The 15,450-nt window shown below is 36.7% G+C and overlaps 1 protein-coding gene across 4 annotated transcripts in view; it reads left to right on the forward strand.

Annotated features, from left to right (window-relative positions):
• ATG10 (autophagy related 10) overlaps positions 1-15,450 on the forward strand; it is a 262,954-nt gene that overhangs the window by 175,733 nt on the left and 71,771 nt on the right. For all 4 annotated transcript variants that reach the window (XM_086412856.1, XM_086412857.1, XM_086412858.1 and 1 more), the window contains 2 exons: positions 308-446; positions 14,792-14,889. In XM_086412856.1, the coding sequence (XP_086268982.1) occupies positions 308-446; positions 14,792-14,889 (237 nt within the window). The remainder of the gene's footprint in view (positions 1-307; positions 447-14,791; positions 14,890-15,450) is intronic.

A 15,450-nucleotide genomic window follows, 5' to 3' on the forward strand; every position in this document is an offset into this window, starting at 1 on the left:
TTTCAGAGTTGCTGTTGCAATAGATCTTTTCACTTTTTTCCCCCCTTCCTGTTTCTTTACTCAGAGCTGCTTTGTCTCTTAAAAACAATCTGCAATTACTTAATGCTAATGTTTTCTGGTTTTACTATTTACCCAGGACTCAAATGTTAAACATTAATGTGGGAAACTCCCTTTTCCTTACCTCATAGACATATATTTATTTAACTGTTATTTTGCATGAAGAAAACCTCAGTTTTCTCTGTGTGTGTGTTAATGTGCTTCTTTTTATTGACAGCCACATTCTGTTTTTGTATTTGCTTTTTTTCAGGAGGCTTTAGATCCCCCCCTGGATGATTTGGAGGTAACCGAGACCACCACGGCAGCCGAAGTGATTAAATATGAGTATCATGTCTTATATTCCTGCAGCTACCAAGTGCCTGTGCTTTACTTTAGGGCAAGCTTTTTAGGTAAGACCATGTTGGAAGCTAAATGTAAATTCATAACATTTACATATAAGGCAGAAAGCAGATTTGGAAAATTATTCTTGAGAGGGGAAAAAAAAAAAAAGAGTTAAAAATAAGAAAACTGTGGGTGAGGTAAGGTTTTACCAGTAAATTTTCTCATGCTTTAGAAAGAGTATCAAGACTTTAGAGTGAATGATATCATCCCAGCCTTAAGTCTGATCTGCAGATTCTTGGCCTCCTGCCCAGCGTTGACTAAGCCCCCTGGCCCTTTTTCTTTTCTTTACTTTAAACAAGTAGGAACAACTTAAAGCTACAATGTTTATTTACTTCTAACTTTACAGTGAAAATTTCTTTCAATCTCAAGTGATCCCATTAACTCAAAAGTCCCCATGCCTCCTTCCCCAACACTAATTATTATTTCAGGAATTGTTTATCAATCCATTTAAGCTATGTTTAAAAATAGCACTAACATTTCCTTCAGCCATCTATACATCTCAGTGCCTCAGCTTCCTGCAGTGTTACTCAACTCACCCCCCTTGCCAAGAAGGTGGAACACCCTGTCTCCTCTGAGGCCTTGGCTAATAAAGCTTATTTAATCAGCGGCCACATGAAATCCTCACCCTGCAGCACAGCCAGGGCTCCCCGCTTCACGTCCTCTGACTAAACCGGGTCAGCATTTTGAGGCCTCTCCACCCTGGGCTCAGAAGCCAAGAGGAACCACCTCCCCAGCCCACCCCTACCCCATTTCTCTTTTTCTCTCTGGACTTATCAGCAGCATTTTGCATTTTGAACAGCCTTCTAACCTTTTCTGGATAGCTAAGACATCTGAATTTAGCCAGTGATATTTTATTTTTAATTAAAAAGTAGCTTAAGCTGCTTTGAATGTGTATTTGGTAGATTTAATCACTTGCTGCCTTATATTGTTTAATGGTCTCTAATTTTGCAGTGTTGGCGGTTTAACAAGCACTTAGGATTTAAAACACAAGAACAAATTCTCATAGACTCCCTGGTGAGAAGATTTTAATCTGAGGTGCAGTTCTAAGAACTGACAATTTGGGGTAAATTTTCAACATGGGACATGGGGAATTAAGGACACTGATAGTTTACTAATTCACAAACTCTTGCTGCAGATTAATCCATATGGTTATTATAGGCCTTTAAAACACTCACTTTGTTGTGATTCTACTTGATTTGGAGCCCAGAGGTTAAAGGAAGCTTCTTGTCAGTGAGCTGTGTTATACTGAAAAATAGAAGGGGTTACATTTATTTACTGGAGGGGAGAAAAATGTCCTTCTCGGTTTTGGTTTGCAAGGACTCTACCCAGTAGCTTCTGGATTCAAAGCCATGTTGAGGCTGCAGGTAAAGGAAACAGGACACTACTTCTTCAATACTGTACTTTCATGTAATTAGTATTCACCATAAGCAGTTAATCACCAGAGAAGAGCTCCCAGAGACAAAACAAGTTGTTTAGCTTGTCAGCGTTAGGGAATCGGAGGTGTTGAAACATGACTGCTTCTAGCTGGAAGTGGGTCTTGCTGAGGCTGGTGGATGAGCTCATACGTGTGCTTTGCTCTTATGTGCCAACAGCTCCCCTTACAGTACAGCACAGTAATTGTTCCTGCAAGTTCAATTATATTTTAATGAAATTTGTATACTTTCTAAGATCTTTTCTTCATGGTGGTTGTCTGTTTCTTAAAAAAAAAACACACAAAATAACTAGCCTTTTTGGATTCTGTTTATATATTTTAAGATGCTCTTTGTTTATGCTTTTATAAAGGAAACGCAAACAAGTCATTTACTTTGTGTAGAAGCATTTCTTATTCTCCACCCTCCCCATGCTGTGTTGTATAGCATTAGCATTAGGAATTTTTAAATTCCGGAATCCACTTAGTGGTTTTTCAGGAGCATTGAAATATCAGATTTAATATTTGCAAAGCACACTGAGTGTTTTCTTGTGCAGAAACATGAAAAATGGTTCTTTCCTTTATCAGAGTCTGATTTCTTTTCCTTTCTCTACCTAACTTAACAGGTGTTCTAAAAATGTATCGTCCTTTACTCTGGAGTCATAATTTTTCCTTTTTTCCCTTCGGTCCATTCCCTGTTCATATGTGGTTACTCTGGCCTTTCATCTGTTAAACAAATCTCGTCAGTGTGGTGAATGAATTCCTAACGTCTTCTTCTTATTCCAGGTCCAGATTTTTCTTTGTCTCATTCTAAGAGAATTCCGACCTAGAAACAGGATGGCTATAAAATTTCTTGCTTAGGGGTCTTTTTTTGTTATTGTTGCTTCAAAAATAGTTCACTCAGCCTTTTTTGACAGGTATTTAGATTTTTTTTTTTTTTTTGCATTTAAGTCTTAGTAAAAATTAGTTTCTCTGCTTTTCTCTAAATTTTATTCTAGTACCTTTTTTTTTAGGTAAAGCAAGTGGTAAGTAATTCCTATTTAAATTGATATTACCTTTTCTTTTATCAACTAGCTTAGATGTAAGAGGAAATCTTTATTCTGTTTCTTAAAGTACAAATACATTGGACTGTGATCACCTCTTATTCCTTGATATGTCCGTGTCTGCCAGGCCAACTACTGCTTGAGACTCAGCTAACATGCCATTTGTTGTTATCACCCCCGTGTCATATCCTATCACATTATATCATATATCACATGTTGCATGAGATCAGAAAATTATTTGTTTACTTGTTCCCTATAAAATGATAATCTAGAAGGTAGGAGTTTAAGGTAAAAAGAGAGAGAAAGGAAATTAATAGTGAATACTCAGCCTACAGAGTGATAAGCTTTATTCATAGATGTGTGTGGGTGTGTAATACTTATATGACATATATATTCTTTGTCTTACTAATTTTAATACCCATAGTATTAACTGTGGCACAATGACAGCAACTATTTATTGAATGAACCAATGAGATGGAATTTCTAACCATTTCTGCATACAGTCCAAAGATGGAAACCTTGAAACCTTATGATGGTGTCTTATTTGAACTTTTCTGATGAGTTATATGGAAGGGAGTAATGCACTTGTCTCCAGCAAACTCAGAACCCAAGCCATCTCTGTATCTTTACTCTTTAGTTTGATGCTTCCTAGAGACTGCAGGAATGGTTTGCTAAGGAAAGTGGAAAGTCCTGAGGACTCAAAGGTGAGCATTTGCACTAGCTGGGGAGCTGTTCTGCTTCTGTAAACACACATTTGCATTGTATCCCTGAAGGCATACAGCCAAGGTGGTGCAGAATTCTGTTTCTGGGCACCTCTCTTTTCTACTACTTGGGCTTATAGGAGTTCAGTTGCTGAGGGTTTAATGAATTAAATTAAGAGAGAAAATGTCCTTCCCAGTGCTCTTTTTTCCCCAGCCACTCTTGCCATTTTAGGTTTGGGAGAGGTGGTGGGGCACGCTTAATACCATTTGCTCCGCAGTAGTGGGTGAGAGGTCATTGCACTTCTCTCAGGCATTGATACTAATAAATAGCCTACCCTAAAATGGTGCTTTATTGACTATGAAGTCCATTCTCACAAAGCACTGATGTCTTCAAGTGGCTGCTTTTCTCCTCCAACTATTTTAAAGCACACTGTGTTAAAGAATTATTTGTACTGTGCAAAAGGCTTCTAAGTACTGTTCATTCCAACACCTTTTTATGTCCCAGTTTTCCCTTTGTGGGGGCTTGGCTTTGGTCAGAAGTTGATGGCAAGTGTTAGAAATGTGTTGTAAATCTTGGGCATATACGTAATAGCTTTGGGCTTCACCAGACTCCTAAGCTTACCTAGTTTTCCCTTTCGTTACAACTACAGATTTCTATATTTATTTCAGCTTGAATTCTGATTAATTTCTTCCCTGTCTCTCTTCTTTTCTTTTGTTCTCAATCTCTATTGAGAAGTACACCAAGTGGTTCTTCTCATTTTCAGAATATTTATTTCTTTGGTGCTGACATATGAGTTCTTCTTGGGAACCATTGACATATTTCTTTAGTTAGTTAGAAGGGCAGCTTTGGAATAGGGAAGGAAACATTTCTTCCATTCAGCAACTGAATGTCTGTTCTTTCTCAGGATCCGTTTTATTATTGGTCTAGGGAATAAGAGTAGAGAATTAAAAATGTAACCCTGATATTTCATATAGAAAATTTACCTACTTGTTATATGCCTAAACTATGTTCAAATAGTCAAAGAATAATTCACTCTTAAAAGCAGCGTAACCAAACCAAGATAAAGGCCAGCTCAAAAGAATAAAGAAAAGATTGGAATTAGAGCAGTGTTTACATCATCAGGGAGGAGGAAGAAGAGGTTTGTCCCTGGTGCGGAGCGAGAGGGAGTCTTTGGACTGTGTAGAAGAAAATGACAGGAAAACAGGAAAGATGAGGGTTGGAGGAAGCTGGAGAATAAAAATAAAACATCCATAGCCCTGATCCAACAATTTTCAAGGAAACGCTACAGACTGGCTTTTCTGAAGAGGCTGGGAAAAGTACTAGGGAAAGGGAGGTGGGTGAGTGTCGAGCTATAGGGCTGGAAGGCATGGCCTGTTTGGGGAATAGTGAGAAGCTGGTTTGAGGAAAATCTCTACTTCAAAGTGTTCAAGATGGTTGGAAAGATATGTTAAGTCACATTATGGAAGAGATGATGGAATGGGTTTGGAGGCTATGAGAAAGAAATGAAGTGAGAAGTGAAATGAGAAGTGAAAGAGATTGAGCAAAAGTGAATGAGATCAAGGGAGGGATTTTTCTAGAACAGAAACTATGACTGAGTAAAACAGAAAGAGAATTAATGAAGGTTGAGAAGAAATTACGAAGAATGAAATTTTGGGAAAAGGAATTTTGACTTTTTAGTGTTGTTGTTGCAAATTTTTTTAAAGAAAAATTTAAATCATCTCTTAGAGAAAATGAACTGGAAAGAACATATTTTCAGGAAAAAAAATTACCCTTCCAGTAGAGTGAGAATTAAGGCTGCTTGTTAAACAGAAAAGATAGGTAGATTAGAGAAATTAAGGCAAAAGTGATTCCAGTTAATCACCATCATGAAAATAGAAAATGACTTGGCAGATTTAGAGTCTTATTTGAATATAGAGAATTTTTAAGAATGTTCATAATTATGCAATGGAACATGACTTTTAGTGCATTAAAAAGAGATTCTAGGGGTAATGTGAAGAGCAAACAATGAAAGTTATTTTTCTTAATTACAAATAAAAATTAATTATTTAACTAATATAAATATATTCAAACTTTTTGAAAAGTTTAAATGACAGAGGGAATTTAATGAGGATTGTTTGTTGAACCAGGTGAATGTTTGAAACATTATGGGGATTTAAGGTATAAACAGGATGCTGGGGTAAAACACATGATGGGGATAGAATCCCACTGAAAAATCAGGTCTGATTTTAAACCATGTTAAAGAAAGGGGAAACAAAACTAGAGGGACACCTAATTTGCTAAAAGGTTTATTCTAACCTATGTTAGTGCAAAGCATCATGTATACAAAGTAACAGATTTTATGTGGATTCAGAGGCCAGGAAGAAGACATGAAAAGGCAGATAAATTTATTTTCTTACCTGTAAAAGGCTATACTAAAGCTTTCCTGAACAAATAAATGTGCTGTGTCCCATAATGTGTTTTGTCTACTTACTCTTGATAAGACAAGCCCTGTTTGAAACATCCATTAAAATGTACATGAGTGCCTTCTGTGTGCACAGCATAAAAATTCATTAGCCTATTTAAAAAATATGCTGAGGAAAATGGCTGCCTAACTGGAAACTAGTATACTGATTTTCTCCTTCTTTAAAGTTGTCAAAGTGGAGTTCTTCAAGTGCATATATCAGGTGCTCTGCTGAGAAGGTGGAGACTGTGTTCTCCATGGGAAGGAGATCAAGCTGGATGGGTCGTCAAGGTGCTGCTACTGGTGTTAACTGGTCCATGTTCTGGGGGGTTCTGAGATTTGAGAGAGCCAGGAGTCCAAAATGCTGAGTACTGGTATGCCAGAGCAGGAGGTTAAAATCAAAATCTCAGAACACTTTGGATAGGATTGAAAGTATTTTCTGCTTTAGAACCAGCAGACCTAATGTAGATATGCATCTGGTGATATGGTCTTCAGAGTTCTGATGAGTAGTTATATCTCACAGTTGGTGTCTCGGGTATCTTGTAGACCCAGTGTTGCTTCCCTTGGGACATTTTCTGAAAACAGTGATTCCTCAAGAAAGTCTTGTGTGTACTTCTTCTAGGTTAAGTGTTTAACTTAATTTAAATGAGAGGTTATAACATCATCTGCATTAATGTAAATTCTTAACACAGAATGTGAACAGTTTAAGGTGACCCCAAATTACTCTTCTATTGTGCTGTTGGGCATATTCCTCATAAAAATGGATTGTAACATACATAAACTTTCTCATGTAACTGAAAGATGTCTTACATTCATTTTCCATGTGAAATTACTAGACAAATGTATGACATTTAGAACACTGGGGCTAAATAATGATAAATATTAAGCAATACTTATATAAATCACTTATCTAGACTATATTAGTAAAGTATACTTAGTTGCAATTAACTGACCCCGACCATGATAAGCAGAAAAAGATTTACTGGAAGGGTAGATCATAGAGTTAACTGAAGGCAAAAGTGACAAGATGAGGGAATGTCTGCCTCTCTTTGGTTTAGTGGTACAGAATGGGATTCTGCCTACTGCTTATTTCGGAATTTATCTCCCAAATAGGAACTATGTTTGGATGGTGAAAAATCAAATATCCACTCTATCTTCATCTACTTAATACTATAGATTTTATTGTAATAAAATACTAAATATTTTATTGTAAATTTTATAAGATTTTATTGTAATTTTATAAGATTTTATTATAATAAAATACTAAGTATTTTCTTGATGACTTTTTAATCATCAGTCTTTATTCTTAGTAATAATTGTGGTAAATTGCTCTAGAAATAATGTTGAACATCCATCTGTCCAAGCATTGGAAAATATTTATGCATAAGGCAAGAAAATGTTCCTGGAATGCAGAGATGAATAAAGGAATCAGGGATGATTTATGCCCTCAAGGAGCTTACAGTCTACTGAGAGAAACAAGACAAATTTGAAATTTACTGTAACAAGTAGAATATGTTAACGGCCATAAGAGAGGTAAAAAGAAAATTGTCACCAGGCATAGAATAGGTTAGTGGTTGAAAGAAGCTAGGTGGGAGGTGGGAGAAATGAGAACATGTTGGTTAAAGGTTACATAACAGATTTTCAGATATAAGATGAATAAGTTCTGGGGATCTAAAAAGCAGAGACATTACTTTGCAAACAAAGGTCCGTCTAGTCAAGGCTATGGTTTTTCCAGTAGTCGTGTATGGATGTGAGAGTTGGACTGTGAAGAAAGCTGAGCACCAAAGAATTAATGCTTTTGAACTGATGTGTTGGAGAAGACTCTTAAGAGTCCCTTGAACTTCAAGGAGATCCAACCAGTCTATTCTAAAGGAGATCAGCCCTGGGTGTTCTTTGGAAGGAATGATGCTAAAGCTGAAACTCCAGTACTTTGGCCACTTCATGCAAAGAGTTGACTCATTGGAAAAGACTCTGATGCTGGGAGGGAGTGGGGGCAGGAGGAGAAGGGGATGACAGAGGATGAGATGGCTGGATGACATCACCGACTCAATGGACATGAGTTTGGGTGAACTCCGGGAGTTGGTGATGGACAGGGAGGCCTGGCGTGCTACAGTTCATGGGGTTGCAGAGTCGGACATGACTGAGCGACTGAATTGAACTGAACTGAATGAGGAGCTTGATGACTATAGTTAACAATGCTGCTGCTGCTGCTGCTGCTAAGTCGCTTCAGTCGTGTCTGACTCTGTGCGACCCCATGGACTGCAGCCTACCAGGCTTCTCCGTCCATGGGATTCTCCAGGCAAGAACACTGGAGTGGGTTGCCATTTCCTTCTCCAATGCATGAAAGTGGAAAGTGGAAAGTGAAAGTGAAGTTGCTCAGTCGTGTCTGACTCTTAGCGACCCCATGGACTGCAGCCTACCAGGCTCCTCCATCCATGGGATTTTCCGGGCAACAGTACTAGAGTGGGGTGCCATTGCCTTCTCCATAGTTAACAATACTGTATTTTATACTTGAGAATTACTAAGAGTAGATTTGAAATGTTCTAACTACACACATACACACAAATTATAAATATGTGAGAAGATGGATGTGTTAACTAACTTTATTGTGGTAACCATTTTCCAAAATATACATATATCAAGTCATCACATTGCATATCTTAAACTTACACAATGCTAAGTATCCATTATATCCAATAAAGATGGAGAGAAAGTTGCCACCAGGGCTCAGAGGCCAGAGATTATCTTGAGCTGGATGATCAGATGAAGCCCTGGCTGGAGTGATGAGGGAAAGGGCAAGCCTGGCATATTAAAAAATCTAGGAAAGGCAAAATTCTAGATAGTCTTAGGTTAAGCAATGCTGGTAGAGACTACTAATGACAACAAAAACAATACCACAGCTAATACGTGTGTACCACTTTATAGTTTACAAAGAGCTCCTGGTACAGGACAAAGTGGAGGGTCTGGAGCTGCTTGGTTCTGATTCCTTGCTCTGCTTCTTACTATGTGATCTTGTGGGAGTTACTGAACTTTTTGTTTCCTTTTTTTCACCATCTAGAAAAATTTGAGATAATAATACCTATATTATAGAGTTTTGAGGTTTGTGAGCTAATATATAAAGTGGGGCTTGGCATGTAGTACCTTTCAGTAATGCCAGCTGAGTTCTGTATCTTGATCTTCACAATAACAGTGTAATATAGGAGCTGCTATTACCCTGATGTGCAGACATGCAAACTGAGTGCTCAGAGAGGTTAGATGGTTTATTTATTCTAGAGTACATATAAAATTACGGAGTTAAGATTCAAACTCTTTAGCTCCCCACTCCCAATTTTACTGCACAAAGCAGCACCAAAATTTAAGTAACATTGAAGAGAAGTTGCCAAAATCTATATTTTTTAAAATTTTCATTCAGATTTCTTGAGACTAATAAAGACTCAGAATGCAAAAAGTAGATGTAGGAATAAATAAAAATTACAGAATTAGCTAGCACAGTAGCTGATAAGAATGTACATGAACAATTAGCACTCATTTCATATCACAGTATAATTTTCTCACTGAAGCAAAAATGAATTTTCTCCTTTGATGGAGCATCATCTCTGCCTTACTGTGGAGAATGACATGAATTTTTATAGCCTTCAAAGCCCTGTTGAAGACAATACATTGAATAATGACAAATTTCATTGTGAAAAATCCACCATTTCCATTTTATTTCTACTGACCACATTCAGAACATTTTTCCTAAATTTACTCTAAATAATTTATACTCTCTCTAATGTTATTTTTGGAATTTTGAAATTTTAGTGAAAGCATGCACCACAGGATAAAGGTGGCTTCAGCATGGTTGTACTGGAGTTGGGTGGTGCTAGTGAACTATCTCATGATGTTATTTGATTCATGAAAATAATAGCCCTGAGAAATGTAATTTAGAAAGCTGTAGATTTTGAGTAATATATAGATTACTTGACATGTAGGTTATTATTCAATTGAGAGATTTTATATGAAAGTATTAAATGCTACTGGCAGTTGCTAAAGATTGTACTTTTTAATTATTCTATTTTTCATCCAAAGTCTCTTCCTTTTTTATCATTGACATTTTAGGTTGCTGACAGAATATTCCTTTAGCTCAAATGTGTAATATCATTCTGGATGAGAGAGGCACATAGTAGGCACCCAATAAACACTTGTTAAATAAATGACCTTAATTTACCATGCTCACTTTGTAGGTTGCTGCTGAAATTATTTTGGCTTCTACTTCAATTTTTCAAGTATGCAAGGGATTTTACTGAGCTTCTCAGCTCAGTGTGATTAATGAGATTTCTAAGCATGTTGAAATTGGTGCTATCGAATATCTTGGGTCTGAAACCAAGGAGTTGTTGATTGAGTATGCTTATGTCTCCTCTGACTAAGGCCAGACAGAAAAAATAGGCCCTCTAAACAGGGCTTAAAGTTCTTGATTGAAGATAACTTCAACTGAACATGAAGGCACATAATAATGTGTTTCATGAGTTTAACCAAGTATTTGTTTATGTCCACATTTTAATTTTAAATTAAAGTTTTGGGTCTTCAGTTTTCATAAATAGGCAGATGGATCCAAAATCACAAAGTTATTCATGTTTCTGCCATATTTAAGGTCTATTTTTATGATGTGATTTTAAAAATGTATTTGATTATCTCATTTCAGTGATTTTGGTGGGATTTCTGAAGGCTCCATTTTGGTTGTGGGATAATTAGAGCCACAGTCATATTAGAATATATTATTCACATCAGTTGTATATGTCATGGCTTTGAAGATATTGCTAATCAGGTCAAATTTTTATTTTTGAGTAAAAGATCACCAAACTAATTTGTGTATGTCTTTGATCATGAAGGTGTGAGCTATGACTGGGAAAACTGATGATGAAGGCCTAGGGAAAAGAATCCACGTCACACTTGATTAAGTCATTATTGTCATATCTGTGTGTGAGAGACACAGCTATATTATCAGATCTTCTGTAGTGTAAATGGTCAGCAGAAACTGGAAAGATTGACATTCTTGTTAAAGCAGCTTGCACAAGCATTTATTTGATCATCATTGATACATGTACTTTAAAACAATTTTATAAACACATTGGAGAATGCAGTCACATTCATTCACTTAAAAAAACACTATTTCCTTCACAGCAAGCAGGTAGCATTCTTATAACCATATGTAAAGGAGTATGATGCCTCTTTTGATGTTTTGAACTTATTTTTTTATTCCTTGTAATTGTCTATTATTCTAAGTTGACCAGATCATTTTTTTCTCCCAACTCTTTTTATTTCTAATTGGAGAATAATTGCTTTACAGTGTTGTGTTGGTTTGTACTGTATAACCAAATGAATCAGCTCTAAATATACATATATCCCCTCCTGTGGGAAGGAGACGAGATCATTTTTTAATTCCTGTATTTAAGGTGTTAAATTTTCTCTCTAAATTAGGTGTTGCCTGAAAACTTAGGACACCCTCAAATTCTAGCATCAAATCTGGTGAAAATACTCTATAACATTTGTTTTGGGTCTCTCCACAATGTTGCTAGGCTGCTGATTTTTGCTTTTTGCACGAATGTTTCCAGCAGAGTATACAAGTTTTTGACAGTGGTAATATCCAAACCATTTACCCCATCCTTAGATTGTTGGCTGAAATATTTTGAGAGATAAAATTGAGATCATTACTGATTATCAGAATTTATTTTTCAGTTTTAAAATTAAAACAAATTATTATGGGCAAAAAAGAAAGAAAGAAAAACTTTGTACTAGGGTGAAACAAGAAAGGTGTAGTTAGAGGCTGAAAAGTGAGAATCTGTAATGCCTGTGATTGACTTTTTTTTCATGGTTTGCTGCTCCTTACAAGTTATGATCGCTACAGGCAGCTCACAACACATAGCTATTGGCTACTCCCTCACTGTACTCTTCTAAGACTGTCTTATATAATATAATATAGTCAGAGGAGTGACAGCCATCACCATTGTTGTATTCTATTGATTAGAAGCAAGTCACAGGTCCCACCTGCACTCAGGTGGAGTGATTAACAGATTTTAAACCCAGCATTCTTCTGTGGGTCTGCGAAGCCATTCCCTGTTTCAGTGGAAATAAAGTTAAGGAAAGTATTCTCTCATTTATCATTTATTCAGTAAATATAACGCATTTGCAATTGTGAGTGCGACTTAGAACTGCACAGCAGCACTGCGGTGGTGAAAGGACAAAGGCAGTCTTTACCCTCAGAGACAGCACGGAATAGCAGGAAGAGCACGGAATTGTGAGTCCTGAGTTCCAGCCCCACGGGAGTTATGAACTGGCTCCATAATTTTGGTAGATGTATATTTCCTGAGACCTTATATCTAAAATTAATAATTATACCAGCTGTAACATTTTATTATTCTACAACTGATTCTTTTAACTTTGACATCTGAAAATTATTTTAAAAGTATGTCAGATTTTAATAATTTGATTATTTGGTTTTCTATTTGACACTGACATACCTAAGATGCTGTTTCCCTAGCATCAGTACACACACATACACACACACACACGTGCATATTTTGAAGACGTGTAGGGCTTAAGATTAAAGTTTGGCCCTACTCTGTAAATGTGTTCAGACAACAATATAACACAGATACAGAAGGCAGCTTGTTTTAAACTTGTAGCTAAACATGACATTCAAATGTTAATTGGATGAATAAATCTTGTTCATTTTACAGACATGGAAATGTCAATGGAATAAAACTATTTATCACAAGATAATGGTCTCCTGCCGCCAGATAAATGCCAAGATGAAGATACTTATTGAAAATGTATCAAAATATTCTATTGCTATTTATTGAAAATAAAGGTTGAGGAAAAGTTCAACTTTTCAGGTCAAACATGAGAAATGCTCTGTCTATGGTATTAGTATATTGCTGTATTAAACACAATGTGCATGGTATAGAAACATGAGGAAACTCTTAAGAAATAATGGTCTATAAATGAATCTTTTAGCTCTAAGCTATGAGAATTACTGGAATAGTGCAATGGGGGCTAGGAGGAGATACCTAATATATACTAAATTGTTATGTGCCTGACGCAGTCCTGGTGTGTTCACTGATGTAAGCCATTCACAAGGATAGAATTTGAGAAGGATTAGTATCCTCATTTTCAGGTAAAGTTAAAAGCAAAAGAGTAAATTAAGTATATTTTAATTAGAAAATAACTTGCAGTCACATAGAGAATTAAGTGCCAACACCAGGATTCAAACTCAGCATGGACTTCAGATCTCCTGCTCTTCCCCTACACTCCACATCTGTACTTATGCCTCTAAATCTGAATGCAATACCTTTTGATTCGGAGGGCTTTTGAGTAGATTATTTCTCCAAGTTGTATTGTACCTAATGACCGAATACTTCTTTGGATCTAATAGGCTGATGAGTTTTCTTTAAATGATATTGTCTACTTGCTTAAAGAAAAGAGCATACCCGTAAGTCTTGAGGACTCAGTTGACTCTAAATGAGCCAAGTAGCACTAAATTCTGAGGGTTCCCTGGCAGCTCAGATGGTAACGAATCGACCTACAATGCAGGAGACCCAGGTTCAATTCCTGGGTCGGGAAGATCGCCTGGAGAAGAGATGGGTTACCCACTCCAGTATTCTTGGGCTTCCCTGGTGGCTTAGTCTGTAAAGAATCTACCCACATTGTGGGAGACCTGGGTTTGATCCCTGGGTGGGGAAGATCCCCTGGAGGAGGGCATGGCAACCCACTCCAGTGTTCTGGCCTGGAGAATCCTCATGCACAGAGGAGCCTTGTGGGCTGCAGTCCATGGGGTCACAAAGAGTCGGACACGACTGAGCGACTAAGCACAGCACGGCAATAAATTCTAATGTTGAGACCACCTTCTTTTCAGCAGTGTGTGGTTTTATCGTAATTCCTTCTTTCTGCTTTCTTTTCTGAACCTAGATATCTATTTCTCCACTTTACTTGTGTCATACTATTCTTCGTAAAATACATTATTTGGGTGATTATGAATATAGGTGAATAACTGAAGTTGCTTAAACAAAGAAAAGGAGGATTATTGTTCACTAAAGCTTTTACGGATTTCTTCACGGCAAGTCCTTCTCAAGTCCCTCCACCCCGAACAGCAGACAGTGGGTTAACACCACTGCAGTTTTCCTCTGGCTATGACCAGTCTACCAATCAATACCAAATACTGATTTTAGTATCAATATTTACTGATATATACTTGTCCTAGTTTCCTAGTCGGGAAACACTCCTTACTAGGAGAAATTCTGTGCTTTCCTTCTATTCCTCATGGTACCCAACAGAGTGATTTGAACATTACAGATAGTCAGTCGACAGGAGGGTGAAGGAAGCACGTGGATGGTCTCTGATTTAAGGATTAGAGGAAGTATGAAGACTTCAGAGGTATCCACAGTACACCCTTGTGAATATGTGAGTCTGTCTACCTGGTTCTTTACTGATGCTTCTATTTATCAGTTTTCTCTAAAACACATTTGGATCTTATTTATTTTGTCAAATTCCTAGAGGCAATAAGTGAGCAGATAATTTTACTGCTAGATAGAGAGAAGTTTGATTATTTAAATTTCCCTCTGGAAGAAAATAGTAATTCATATAGTACTCTTTTGATATATAAATAGTATGTATACTAAGTAAAGATTTTTTTTTTAAGTTATAATATTCTTTCAGTAGTTTTAGATAGACATTAAGCACCACCGTGTCCAATCAATTACTAACTGGCAGTCTTTACTTTCACAGATGGAAGACCTTTAGCTCTGAAGGACATCTGGGAAGGAGTTCATGAGTGCTATAAGATGCGATTGCTGCAGGGACCATGGGACACTATTACTCAACAGGTTAGAGAATGTTTTCATTTTATATGTGATTCCTTCCCTCTGCACGTTTTTTCTTCTAGTTCTCTCTCTCTTCTTCTTTTTTTTTTCCCCCTATTTCATTCCTCTACTTCCTTACAGATTTCAGTTCAAAGACACTTTCCTTTAAAACATCTTACCAGACCCAGGCTTGGTTTAGCTTCTCTGTATAAGCCCTCATAGCACCCTGTAATTTTCCTTCATAGTACATGTTCAAAATTTAAATTATGTATTTGGATTTTTTAAATTAATTTTTTCCATTATACTGTGTGCACTCTTGTGGGTAGACCTTTTTTTTTTCTCTCCATTGTAGAACCAGCACCAGCACAGTACTTATTATACAGTAGATTTTCAATAAAAATGTATTAAGTGAGAACAGAAACAAAGTTGGCATATACACCAAGAAATGGATGATTTAGTGTGTGTCACCTCTTAATGCTTCAGAGTTTTACTCATAGGTGCATTTGCAGAAAAAAAAATTACTTTTGATGAATAATAGGTTTGCAATAGTCATTTAAAAAAGTTGCAAAAATAGATCTGCAAAAG

This window comes from Bos grunniens, chromosome 7, assembly GCF_055505025.1.
Source record: "Bos grunniens cultivar Pamir isolate PY7600 chromosome 7, Bosgru_T2T1.0, whole genome shotgun sequence".
In the NCBI taxonomy this organism is placed as follows: Eukaryota; Metazoa; Chordata; class Mammalia; order Artiodactyla; family Bovidae; genus Bos; species Bos grunniens.